Source organism: Lagenorhynchus albirostris, chromosome 11, assembly GCF_949774975.1.
Source record: "Lagenorhynchus albirostris chromosome 11, mLagAlb1.1, whole genome shotgun sequence".
NCBI lineage: Eukaryota > Metazoa > Chordata > Mammalia > Artiodactyla > Delphinidae > Lagenorhynchus > Lagenorhynchus albirostris.
The window spans coordinates 14,960,242-14,974,416 of record NC_083105.1 but is presented as its reverse complement, the minus strand read 5'-3'; the positions used below and the strand labels follow the sequence as shown (position 1 = coordinate 14,974,416).

The 14,175-nt window shown below is 42.8% G+C and overlaps 1 protein-coding gene and 1 pseudogene across 4 annotated transcripts in view; both read right to left on the bottom strand.

Annotated features, from left to right (window-relative positions):
* BPIFC (BPI fold containing family C) overlaps positions 1 to 14,175 on the bottom strand; it is a 54,303-nt gene that overhangs the window by 2,008 nt on the left and 38,120 nt on the right. For 3 of the 4 annotated variants that reach the window (XM_060166830.1, XM_060166832.1, XM_060166831.1), the window contains 2 exons: positions 1,832 to 1,874; positions 300 to 363 (listed from right to left, as the gene is read on the bottom strand). In XM_060166830.1, the coding sequence (XP_060022813.1) occupies positions 300 to 363; positions 1,832 to 1,874 (107 nt within the window). The remainder of the gene's footprint in view (positions 1 to 299; positions 364 to 1,831; positions 1,875 to 14,175) is intronic. The other variant, XM_060166834.1, reaches the window with a different exon arrangement.
* On the bottom strand, positions 5,754 to 7,022 carry LOC132529188 (pleckstrin homology domain-containing family B member 2-like; annotated as a pseudogene).

Below are 14,175 nucleotides of genomic sequence, written 5' to 3'. Positions count from 1 at the left end.
CATTTCTGGTTGACCCGAAGGAGACTCTTGACTGCCTAAGGAGAGTGGTTTTAATCTCCTTAACTCAAACAGAGTTAGCTGTTCTTGCTGAGTCTGCAAGTAGAGTTGCTAACAAGGCCTGGACCTGGAATATCTAACTTCAAAACTGTATCGTTGTTGGTACAAACTCTGTCAATTCTGGGGCTGGCCTCGATTCATAAGAACACATTAGAAGTACAAGCTTCAGGATGGAAAAGTTCCAGACAATCACCAACACTTAGCCAATGTCAGTGTCACATTGTTTCCCAAGAATCCCTTACCATTGGCCAGTGGGAGGACTCCGAAGTGCAGAATGGAAGACAGAATATTCTCAAACCTGAAGACCTAAAATGAAAGGGGAAACTGAATCAGTTGCCGAATCAGGGCATTTTGAAAGCACCACACCTGGTTTGGACATGTACTCTCCCAGTCTTTATCAGGACTGAAAGCAATAATTAGCATCTCCCCATAGAGATACTCTAGCTTTCCAGACACTGAAAGCTATTTTGTGGGAAGCCATTTTACAGGGTTTCCTAATCTTTTTTCCTCTTTGAGGATGGACATTTTGGTTTCTCTCTACAGTAGATCGTGGTGACAACAAATGCAGAGGGACCACATGGTGGCAGCAAACATAACAGCTTAGATACTTACCAGGTAAGATAATCTTGAATGACTAATAGATATTCCAATTAGTAGTCTTCCATTAATTTATTGGGAACCCTGGCCACAGGAGTTTCCTTGTATTATATTATGCTCTATAGCTAATAGCACCACCAGAACATGTAATTTATCTTTAATAAACTATGGTAGTTGTATAATCTTAGCAAACTGCTGGTTCCTGGGAAGATTTAGGTATTAAAAACAAAGGCACTATGATGAACATCAGTTCATTCAGTGAATATTTTTTAAGCATCCTATATGCTTAGCAATAATAAGAACCTCTTTGAAGCTTAGCAAGGGTGGCTCTGAAGCAGATGTCCTAGATTTATCTCTTGATTTTACCATTTTACTGTGTGATGTTGGGAAACATCTCTCTGTGCCTCAATTTCCTCAACTGTAAAATGAAGATAATAGTACTAATCTCAGAGGGTTGTTATCAGGATTAAACAAGTTAATATTATGTAAAATGCCCAGTATATAGCATTGTCATTTTTCAGAGATGTCTACAAACGCTGCCAAATGCCCGTGGAGGGGAAAATTGACCCTCGTTGAGAACCAGTGCTCTAGAACATAAGCGTTGAGAACCAGTGCTCTAGAACATAAGCGACATGAGGGTAGGGGCACCAATTAGTGATCTGGCTGATCTTCCTGAAGCTTGGGGAGGGGGGTTTCCAAGTCGAATGTTGGGATGACCTATTCCAGTCAGGAGGTCACCAGGCTAGACCCTCCGAAGAGGCACCTACACAACCTCCTAAAATTAGGCACCTTGACCTAATTTTAGGAGATGGGTAGATATCCTTTTAAGAGCAAACCTAATCGTAGTCTAATAATTATATAGAGCATCATCCTTTGGTAGTCTGAATCTTAAGTTTAACTCTAAAGGATTATTTTATCCAAAAAATGAAATGTCTGGGTTCTTCTCCCCAATATTACACAGTCTTAACAGTCTTTTGAGTTCTTTTGAAAGTGTTTTTGAATAGATAAAAGTAAATTGGAGAGTTTAATAGTTAACAGGCTTGGTGGATGAGTAGCTACATAAAGAATTTTAAAGTTAAAACCTACAATCAGAGGCAAAGAAAACAATCATCCAGCTACTATATAGGAAAATTCTCATTTTTCCCTGTACGGGGACTCTGAGAGCTCTGATTCCTACCTCAATATTGCTGCGAATGGACTCTGGCAAAGATAGGCGGAATCTGAAAACAAAACAAAGCAACAAAAACCAATGGGAAAAAGTTAAAGGAGGGAAGACTTAAAAACAACCATATCGGAAGAAAGAAACAAAAAGGAAAGGGAACTTTTTTTTCTTTAGTTCAATAAGCCGTTATTCAAAAAACTACACAAACTTTTAAGAACATATTGTTCTAGTACATCTTTACCCCTATATTTGCTGCTTCAGAAGAAGAGCAGGGGTAACAGAAAGCTTGGATTTGTAACCAGGATGGGTTGCCCAAGTGCATTTGCTATATGCAACTTACTGTTGGCCACTTGGAATGCAGAACATTCTTAAGAAACAGTTTTTAAGTCTTCTTGCTCTGAACTCAACCATATAACTTCCCCGAGTCAGGCCAGTCCCTTATTAATAGATATGACAATGATGATGATGGTGGTGGTAGTGCCACTGCAGGACGTGGACTATTCTAGGAGCTTTGTAAACATTCAAAAATTTAATATTCATAATGACCCTGTTAGAAATGCTACTATTACTGTCCCTTTGGCAGACAAGAAAACTGATGATCAGAGAGGGAAAGTAAATTTCCCAAGTCACAGAGTCAGCAATTGATAGGTGCAGGTGACAAATCTCACTCTATTTGACTCTTAAGTTCTATGCTCTGTCTAGGCCACACCCCTCTGAAGGAGGTATTACATGTATAATTTTTTTAGCGGCTCAGTCAGAACACATAAGGGAAACGTTAGCTGTGATGGCTACCTGATATGAAAGGCAGTACAGTATAATTGTTAAAGAATAGGGACTCTGTAGAATGCCAGAGTTTGAATCCCATGTCTGCCTCTTACTACATAGAATTACTTACTCTCTCTGGATCTTAGTTTTCTCATCTACAAAATATGAATAAGAATGGTACCTACCTTATAGGACTATAGTGAAGATTGAATGAAATAATGCACATAAAATGCCTAGAACTGTGCCTAGCATATCCTTAGCACTCGATCAATGCTGTTATTATAACTAGGAGAAATGCTAACAGTTAGGCCAGCACATAATGCCCTTGATATTCTTTGTCAAATACAGAACCTTTGCTATAGGTCCCATTAGCAGGGAGTCCCTCACCTCCCCAACACAGCCTGTCCTGATGCTTGATATTTTGTAATTTTCATGATAAAGCTAAAGGCCAACATTGCCTCTTTCCCCAATTTTCCAAGGACCGATCCACAGGTAGTCCTCCCAACATACACACTTGATGTTCAATGCAATAGTAATAGTAATATGAAGCAGTAGTAATCAATAGTAATAGTAATATGAAGCAATAGTAATCAATAGCAATAGTAATATGAAACAATAGTAATCCACAGGGAGGATTCCTTCATTTTACACATGGGAAAACTGAGGTCCAAAGAGGGGAATACTAATGGCAGATTTGGGACTGGAACACAGATCTCTTGATGCCGCCCCCAAAGCTCCCTTCCATTATACGATGTTGACTCATCTTGTTCTCCCTATTTAGCTTCCTATGGCTCACTTTTGCCCAGGTCTAGAGTCTTGCTTCTGTATCATCCCTCCAGTGGAACTCCCTGTCTTCAGCCTTGATTCTCTCCATCCATCTTCCACACCATCCCCAGAGTGAGCTACACTTACACTCATGTCTGACGAGGACGTTCTCCTGCTCAATATTCTTTCCTGGTTATGATAAAGTCCTAGTGATTCATACAGCACAGGAGGCTTTCTGTATCCTGACTCCCAGCTGCCTCTCTGTTCTCATCTTTCATTCTCTACCTTGAATTTTTTTTTAAGGTTAGCAATCATTTAATGTATTAACATTTTCACTTATAAACATACAATTTGCATATACAGGGAAACATAGGTTCTGAGGACACAACAGAATACTAGAGACAGGCAAGTAATCAGAAAAAAAGATCAACCTAGGGGGACAAAAGGGAACTGCATCCCATGCTGGTGTCTACATAAACTTGGGAAGCAGAAAGATAGATCACACGGTAGCACAATTAATGCAGAAAATAAATGTGGGTCATTTTGTCTCAATGACAGGAACTTCTCCCATGATCCAGATCTTGGGTCCCGGTCTGGCCCGTTTCATGAATGATGATCTGAAACACAATCACAGGTCTCTCCCTTCTCTTTACATCTAAGACCCTGAAGTTAACTCAAGGAATTAAAAGAACAGAGCTAAGAAACAAGCAGACTGGCATGTGTACAATGTCAAAGGCCAACTAGTTAAAAGTACACATGGAAGTAAAATACTGACTAAACCTGAACAAGTTCCTTCCAACTCACCTAACTTCTTGATTTAGGATTACCTAAGTGTTGGCATCTATGAGAGTTGGGGCCAGGGAAGTGAAGTATCTCAGCCCATCTTTATACCGAGCATGCATTTCCTCTCAGGATCAAGTCACTAGTGACATTGAACTTCCAGACTCAACTATAGTTGCCCAGTGGGGCTGGCCCCACTGGGGACAGGGACTGGAGATGCGGGGGAATATGTGTGCCCAAGCTTCAGTCCATAGCTCTCCCCCTTCTGACAGAGGGAAGCCAGGGGAACACAGGGAGACCATCTGCTTCAAGGGCATTTCACTGACATAACTCAGTATCTGTGGTTCCAGTAACTCCAAGTTCAAAATTAATACCCTGATGTAACATTAAAAACTGAGTTTAGTTTTGTAAGTAAAGCATACAGCTCAAATAATGATTACCATCTGAACAAAACCATTCTTATTACATACGATGTAAAATAACTAAAGTAACATTTTTAACCATCAAAACCAGTGTTGTCACGCATCACATCTGGCAAATTTCCACCATGTCAAACATCCAAAGAGATGACAGCCAAGTATACTTCTTTTCAGCTGGAAACAGACTCTCCAGAGTCAACAAGTGCAACAGAATTGACTAGGAAAACAGACCTGTGGTCACCACAAAGTTCATCTGGCATCTGGTTTCGTACGGAGATAGATCTATTTAAGTCTGCCTTAGAGGTGGAGTGCGTTGATCAGTGGAACAAAAGACTATGTATGTAACTGGCCACATAGAATACAAACAGAATTTGTGCTACTAGGAGTGTATTTTATGGAAAATAGGGCCACATGGAATACAGGGGCAGAGACTTTCAATGTGCTAAACTGCCTTTGTAAAAGTACATTTTTTAAAGCATGCAGGACAGAAAACTAGAATAATTGAAGTTTTAAAATTTACATAAATAAAGAAATAAGAAATAACAGAAACGCACGACTCTCAGTTTTCCAGAGCTTCACACATAGTTGGGGCTCAAATTAAATGGTTTAAGCTTCTCTGTAACATTTGAGTCAAGAATAAAAACAAGGCCGGTGTCCTGATCAGGTGGAGTAATACCTTGAGCAGGTTATTCATGTCCTTAGGCCGCAATCCCCATCTGTAACCTGAGTCTCCCCAACCATGCCACCCATGGGGGTTGCACGCACCCCAGTGCTTGGGGACAGCCACAGAGCCCCAGTCCTGCACAGGACAGGAAATGGGCTCTTTAACAGCCTTCAGAAGGGTGGAAAAGAGGATCCTCAGTGCAGCCCAATCCCCTGAAACAGCACTGTAACTATGGTTCTCATTCCACTTTCCTCACCATTCTCTTAATATTACTTTCTCAACAAGTAGAAAAATAAGCTATAAGTAGGCTGAAGTGGCAATAAAAATAGTCAAAGTAAACACTAAAAACATGATGCCTCTGAATAAAGCAAATCTACCTCCACATACTTGTTTGTAATTGTTTTGCCTTGTTCGAGTTTTAAATGATAAAGCCCTAAAATGCTGAGACTCAAGTCTACTCCTAATTTGAGATGTTTTCCAAGGATCGCTACCAAAAACAAACTAGTAAAAATAAAATGAAAAGGCATCATTTTAAAGGGGGGGATCTGCCACCCCGCCCATCATCCTGAGCAGTCAGCTTTGCAGAGCCCCAGAGGCTGTGGGCATATCACACGGCTGCCTCAGGAAGGTTCCAGCCTACAACTCCTGAAGTAACGTGCAGCCAGTTCTGGTCTGAGGTTTCAAAGTCTGGCATTAAAACAAAACAGCTGCAGTTCTTCTTGCCCTAATCACTCACTCACTCATACATCACCATGTTACTAGTGTACTACTAAAATAAACTATCCCTTAAGCACTAAGGCCTAACTCTAAAAGCAAAATGGCCTTTCCAAACAGGTGTGTTCAAATAAGGTATTCTGAGAGTGCCATAAAAAACTCCTAGAATGAGCCAGTGCCCCCAAATAGTCCACGTTTTAGCTAAACAGCAGTCCAAAGCCTTCTCTGTGGTATTTATATGGATTAGTTATAAGTATGATGTCACTACTTTCAAAAGAACTACTAAAACTATTATTAAAAACGTTTATAACAAACAGAAATGCCCTGCAAAGTATATTATTGCACGCAGGGCATCAGAAGCTATGCACATCCAGGTTCCAAGGACTCGAGGAGACCCAGAACGGAGACCCTGAGGCCATGCCTGTGGCTGCTGCAGCCAGCATGCCCAGCGCCAGGTCACTGTCATCGTCTCAGTACCGCTCATGAATGATGACTTGGTTGGCAGGCTGCTGTCCATAAAGTCCTGCATATGGGTACTGACAGGGTACAGCGTAAGCCTGCCTGTTTGCAGCATAGAAAACTTGAGCTCCTGGCAGGTATGCACCACTGTATGGACCATAGCCATCTGCATCAGGGGTTAGTGCAGCATAGGCTGTGTAAGGAGGTGGGGAGGAAGCCAGGGCAGTCTCATCATGCATGACTTCTGAGCCAACATGAGCTGTGTTTGTCCTGGAATCCTGAAGTGTAAATTTCCAGGCCAAACAATCATCTGTGCTTTCTGCACAAAGACTGATGGTTTTCCCGTCTTGGCAAACAACCTGCAGCAGTCTTTTGCCTTCCCATCTGGAGGCTGAATATCCTGACATTCACGTCCCATGCGGATGTTGATGCAGTCCACTGGCACGTGCATCTTATCCTCTACACTCTGCCGAGTTTGGTCATCATAATAGGTCAGGTGACCATCTGACCACAGGTCAAACCAATTCTCCTTCCAGCGCTTCAAAATAGTACTCTGTCTCAGCAACCATCCACTCTTCACAAACGCTGTCTTCTCACCTGCAAAGCCTCTGGCCACAGCCGTGCACCGAAGCAGGGCGGGAGCGCAAGGTCACTGCTGGGCTCCTCAGCTCCGACTGCCTCACGCCCTCTACCTTGAACTTTATACTCAGTAACTCCTAACTGCTTAGCGCTATGCTGTCTTTTTCATCAGGTACTATATACCTGAGTTTGAAGTATATTGGCTTCAAAACACATACCAAAAAATCCTGAAAAATTAAAATTAATAAATGTCTACAACAAGTAACATTATGGCCGCTAGTCACGTTAACTCAACCCGACTCATAGTTAAATATAAATTATATTTACTGTGGAATGCATTTGAATATGTGCAATATATTTTGGGATGGAGTCTCCAAAAATTAGAGTGGGTAAGGCCATAAAGACCCTAAAACGACCTTGAGGTGTTTCCTTGCATATTCCATGATATTTCTGGCCTCCATGCTTTTTGCTCATGTGGCCCCCTCTTTCTAGAATTGCCCTTCTCCTTTCTCTTTGGCTGGTTAACTCCTTTTACTTGCTTAAGATTTAACTCAGGTGTGACCTCTTCCGGGAATCTTTCTGTTATTTCATTTAAGGAGCAGATATTGACAGAAGAGGTAAGTTTGCTTATTATCAGCCAATATCATGTTAGCATGAATTAGCTTTTGAGATTTATTCAAAGTGACAGCTAGGAGTAAAAACCAGAAAGACTGTTAATTCTGACAAGGATGAGAAATGGTATCAGAGGCACTGTGGCTCAAATTGATCTTAGTGGAAAGTGAGGACCAGAATCATTGGGGCATCTTTGAAGGAAGTAAGCTGAGCAGTTGAACAAACATTTGCAGGCACTGCTGGGGAAATGTGGGTGCCTCCCCCTGGTCACCCTGCCTCTTACAATGGGCAATCTAGAGCAATTTAGAAATTAGGTCTACATAAAATGGAACACACTTGTGAGTTTCCTTTCTTTTCTTTCATCACAACCCTAAGCCATGATTGGTTATCTTAGGACCACCTGAGCTTCCCGCAAATCAACTATCCTTTCCTACTAGGGCCGTATGACTTTTATCTATTTACTAGTCTCTAGGCATATTTACTAGGTTAGTTTACTAAGAGACAAGTCTAACTGCAGAGAAACAGGTGGAGCAAAGAGCAAACTCTTCCCGTCCAGGTTCTGAAAAACACACAAGCTCAACTCAGACCACTAGGTGGCGAACAACTTCACTCCTTTGACATTTTATCCTTCACCTGGCACCTAACCTGTTACTTAAAGCCCTGCTACTAGCAGCTAATTTTTATTACAGAACCACAGAGTAGCTGAGGAGAAAGGGAGCTCAAATATGTCTACCTTGCAGGCATATAAAAGTGTAGTTTATTTTTAAAGCTTTGGAGAAGGTTTACTGCTCTGATTGAAAACCAGAGCTAAAGTGCAAACTTTTAAGCATGGCAAAAAGCCCTTCATAATCTGAGTCAATATAGCAACTATGACATAATGAAGGCCAAGTGGACCAAATCACAGGCATTCACAATGCCATTCCTCCAACCCTGTGGCCATGGCAGACATTGAAAATCAATCCTTGCACTCAATCCCCTATAATGATTGCTTATCTCTTTGCCCTATGACTATAAACTCCTTGTGGGTTGAGATACAGTCTTAATTCCCTCTGTATTCGTGGGATTGAGTACAGAGCATGGCACACTTAGTGCTTAGTGTTCATTCGTTCACTCATTGATTCTTCCAGAAGATATCTATTGAATACCCAGTATACAGCAGCTCTGGGACAGGTACCAGAGATACAAGTGTGAGAAAAACCAAACACACTCACTGCTCCATGTAGCTTACAGCCTAGTGGGAAGGCAGACATTAACCAAATAACTGCACTGATGAACGTTTAACTACAGGTTAGATCAATAGTCTGAAGGAAAGAAATACGTTCATTTGCTCATTGAGGCAAATGACTAAGGAATCTAACTTGGTGGATGCAGGAAGGTTTCCAAGAAGGGGCTGTGTCCTTGAACTGACATATGAAGGATGAGCAGAATTAAAAAGGCAAAATGGGGAAGGAAGAGTGGAGGGGTCTGGGCAGAGGCCAAAGGCCCAGTGGAGGGAACAGAGAGTTATGGAGAGAGCACAGTGAGACGATGCTAGACAGACAGACAGCGGCTGACCGGGCTGGGTTTCTCAGGTCATGTTGGAATTTTGATGTTTACCCGAAAAGGAATCTGTGGCAGGTTTCTAAGAAGGGGGAGGAGGTCAGTGTTTTGTAAAGATCACTCTGGCTGCAGTATGGAGAAAAGACTGGCAGGCTGAGGAGGTTCCCAGGTCCTTCTTCTATGCTTGGTAATGTGCTAGGCAATGTGAAGAATTTTATTTATATCTATATTTATGAGGGATGGGGAGAAACTTTATGCACAGGAAGAAGTTAGAGAACAATACAAAGCAGCCTGTATTCAGGTGCGCTTTTGTGGGCTTACACATTACTTGTTGCAGGAATTCTGAGAAGGTGTGAAAAGGTGATGAGACCAGCGAGGGGTGTGTGTGTGTGTAATACGAGGGGGAGAGCGGAAATAAATTGCCCTTTGAGAGAAGCACTCTGTATACTACCATGTACAGGCACCCTACCTTGTCCATTAGCATGTGGTACATATATACAATGGAATATTACTCAGCCATATAAAGGAATGAAATTGGGTCATTTGTAGAGATGTGGATGGACCTAGAGACTGTCATACAGAGTGAAGTAAGTCAGAAAGAGAAAAACAAATGTCGTATGTTATTAACACATATGTGTGAAATCTAGAAAAATGGCATAGATGATATTATTTGCAAAGCAGAAATAGAGACAAAGACATAGAGAACAAAGTATAGATACCAAGGGGGAAGGGGGTGGGTGGGATGAATTGGGAGATTGGGATTGACATATATACACTACTGATACCATGTATAAAATAGATAACTAATGAGAACCTACTGTATAGCACAGGAAACTCTACACAATGCTCTGTGGTGACCTAAATGGGAAGGAAATCCAAAAAAGAGGGGATATATGTATACGTATAGCTGATTCACTTTGCTGTACAGTAGAAACAAACACAACATTGTAAACCAACTATACTCCAATAAAAATTAATTTAAAAAAATCTGAGTGTTACCCTCACCAGGCTGTGGACCTGGAAGATAGAAACCATTGTTCTTCTCTCAACTCTTTGTATCAGGAACAGTGCAGAGCACGTAATAGGTGCTCAATAAATTCTCATTGAATGGATGTATGGATAAACAAGCAGATAAAGGATGGGTGGGAAAGTATCTATTAGAATTGAGGTCACCTTGAGGGTGAAGCACCTAAAGCAAAATGTTCATTTAGGGAGTTATGGGAGGTTAGACTGGCTGTCTGGAAAGGTAGGACTAGACATTGAAGAGCTTGAAAACCCTAGGCTGTAGATTTAATCCAATGATGAAAAGTTTTGAGGGGAGGAATGTGTTGAGCCCACTCCAGAATTAAAGGACCCTCTTTATGAGGCAGAGTTCCCCAGTATTTTAACTCCATTGCCTTCTGCAGTCTAGAAATTCCCTAAGTGAGTCTGGGAGAAAGGTAAGAAATCATTCGGGGTTCCACCTCCGATAGGGGCTCCCCACTGTGGCCTTCCTCTACCCTGGCCTCAACAGTAGTTCAGAGGGAAGATGGAGATGGAGATCAGCCCAGTTGCCAAGACTGAGCTCTGCTGGCCTGTCCAAGCACCATTCCAACAGAAACTGAATCCATTCTTTCCAGACTTGTTTCCCTCTCTTTCTCACCAGATGGCTCACGCTGGGAAATGTTTATCTGCCCAGCTGTGAGAAATGGAGTTGGGTGGTGATACTATCTGCTTGTAGTCAGCTATATTTGCATGCTCTGATGGTGTTGCATGGGAGGGGTTGCAGGGCAGGTAGGTAGGTGTGTGTGTGTGTGTGTGTGTGTGTGTGTGTGTGTGTGTGTGTGTGTGTGTGGTAGTGGGGTGGGGTGCAGTTTGGGAGTATCCAAATCCTCAATCATGGGAATGTAAAAAAAAAGTGTTCCAAGCTCTAAATGGTTGAACAATAATGTGCATTTGATTGCCCTGAGCTTTGCATGCGATTAAGAAAAAGGGTTAGAATTAAGTCATGTGTATGAAGACCATCAAAAGGAAAGTGTTGTTTAATTTGGTCCCTGAATTAGTCTCAAAAATGTCTACATGGACATTTGGATTGAAGTTACCTCCAAATAGACCAACCTGGATTGGAGTTACCTCCAAACAGAACTGTTTGGAACAAAAGCCTCAAATATACAAAGAGCTGTAAGAATCTGGTTTATGGGCCACTCCACAGCTTTTAAGACCCTCCTGACTTGTCATGTCTCTTGGGACCAATTTCTCCCTCTTACTTGGCCAAACTTTGATACTAGAATAAGGAAAGAGAATAAAGTACTACTAGTAGCAGTAACGGATGTTTCTCGAGCACTGATTATGGGCTGGGCGCTGTGCTTTTCATACATTCTCATCTCTACCAATACAACATTCTACACAGGGGCTCTGTTTTGCTGAGGAGGAAAGTTAACTTGTGCAAGGTCACACAGCTAGCAAATGGCTGAGGTAGAATTCAAAATGAGACATGCTTGACTCCAGAGCCTGTGCTTTTAATTGGACATACACAAAAAGGTCAAGTTTATTACTAGTACTTCCAGCTTTCTCTTTCTTTATTCTTTCCTTCACTCAGTTCCTTAATGCAATGAGAAAAGGGCTGTGTGCTTTTTCCATTTCAGGACACACAATGCCAGTGTCTTCTCTTTTTTCTATCAATACTTAACATTGAGACAGGACATCCTGTTTCACTTTAACCTGACTCCATGCTTCTGGTTTTCTCCTCTAGGCAAAGGTATTTATTTTATAAATTGTAGGTCTAAGTCTCATTTTCTAAGACTTAGCTATTCACCACATCAAAGGCAGTACAATGTAGTAAGTAAACAAACACTCAGGGCGTTGAAGACTCACTCAGGTTCAAGTTCTAGCTCTGCCATTCAATAGCTCTGTGACTTGCCCAAAAAATTACTAATGAATAGAAAGCTCAGTTCAACAGAGTCTGGAGACCAGCAGGGGGAGTTCTCACACCCTGTGACGACAGCAGAGCCCAACAGGAAGAAGGAAGCCTCCTCTTGTTTCCTGGCAAGGACTTAGCTAAAGAAAAGCCATGGACTCTTTGTTTACTACAGCCCTCCCAACTTCCTTTTCCCTCTATAAAAGGGTTCTCCTTCCCTTGCCATGTGGGGACTTGCACAGGGCTCACCATGGTTATAGACCCCAAACTGCAGTTCTCTGCTCATCCTGAATACGCACATCTTCGCTGGGGAGAAATATCCGGCAGCCCATTTATTTTGGTCAACACTTGAGTAAGTTATTTGACCTCTGTAAGCTGGAAAATGGGGATGATAAGCTACCTCCAGGATTATTCATTCAATCTACAGACACTTATCTGTGCCAGATCCTGGAGATACAGGGCTGTGAGGTTTAACTAAAGTAATCTCTGTGTGGTGCTTGGTACAGGACCAGCAGATAGTAAAGGCTCAATGATAAAGTGTATTTATAAATGGTAGAACAAAAGGCAATTTCTCTAATAGCCATCACTGGACAGGAGACAGGGGAGTGAGGTGTTTTCTGAATAGAGCTCTTGGAATGATCTTGTATAATTGAGTCCTTCCTTCCCCTGGCTGAGGCCAGTCCCCATAATTTTAGATAATAGCCATAGCCATCATTTTTGCTTAACACTTAACATGCACTTTACACGTATTAACTCATGTACTCCTCACAACAACTCCCTGAAGTAGGTTTTATTGTATCATTTTATAGAGGAGAAAATGTAGGCCCAGAGAGATTAAGAAACTTGCTTGAGATCCCACAGCTAATGATCCGGGCTGGGACCTGAACCAGCTAGCCTGATTCCAAAGCCCATGATCTCCCCACCTCTCTAAACTCACCACCCTGGATTCGCCTCTGATTTTTGCGTCTCGTGTCTAGGTAGCCAGCCCTGAGCAGCTCCAGAGAGAGACGCCCTCAGACAGGGGACAGTTAGGAAGGCCGTGGTGTTCTGGGGAGACGTATTCGGAGACCCTGTGTTCCCTGGCTCTCCTCAGGGGTGTTTCACTGATCCCCATCCACTTTACACCTTTTCCTGCTGTGTCTCTATGACGTCACTTAAGACCAAACCAGCTCACCCTGAAAAGCAGCTCTGTGGAGCCCCGGAGCGGAGGCATTGGCTGCTGTGGCCCGTGTGGGAGGCGGGGCTACTGCTCTTGCTGCCAACGGCTCAGGCTGCTCTTTCAGCACAGCCTCTGCTCCTTTGTGGTCTTGCTTCTGGGTTTGACTGCCTGAGGCCTGAGTGATGCCAGGCCCACCTGCTTTGCCCCTAGTCTGCTCGCTGCCTGAGGTTTGCTATAGTACCCACTGCAGGAGCCCCACTCAGACTCAGTGCACGTGACCTGCACGGTGCTCAGAAGGGCTCTGTGCGCGGTTTAACGCCCTGCCATCTCCATCTTGAAATTCTTCATAATTTTTGAACAGGGGTTCTGCACTTTCATTTTGCACCAAGCCTCACAAACTATGTAGGTGGTCTTGTTCAGACCCTACTAAGGCCTCAGGGCGCAGGCAGCCTCCCCAGCACGGGAATCTAAAGGAGATCACAGGGGTGTTCGGAAGAGACTTCAAGCAGGCAGGAGTTCTAATTTCAGGTTTGTGTTCACAAGGTCAAAGAAGGCTTGTGGACCGCCAGAAGCTGGAGAATGAATTCAAACATTCCTTTGGATGATGTGAATTTAGCAGGTTACCATCAGTTTTCCCAGTTACTCCCATAAATAAACGTAACGCCCACTGTACATGCAGTTTCTTACTGGTAGAATGTTGGAGGTGAGGGTCAAGCCCAATTAAGCAGAGAAGCAAACCTGGTCTCTGCAACTTAAGATCTTTCCTACCTGCCTGCCACAGCCTGAAATCCCCTTCTTATTAAATCCTTCCTTCAGATCCTGCCAGTAAACCAGAACCCCGCTCAAGTGCAAATGTTTCTACCTTCTCAGAGCTTGCTGCCTCAATTAGCAGCCCTGCCCGCATACTCCGCCATCACTCCAGATTGCCAGCTCCCCTTTCCTATAGCCCTTTCCTCTCAGTCTTCAGATAGAGGCCTCCCAGTCCTGCGGCTCAGGCAAACCGCCTTT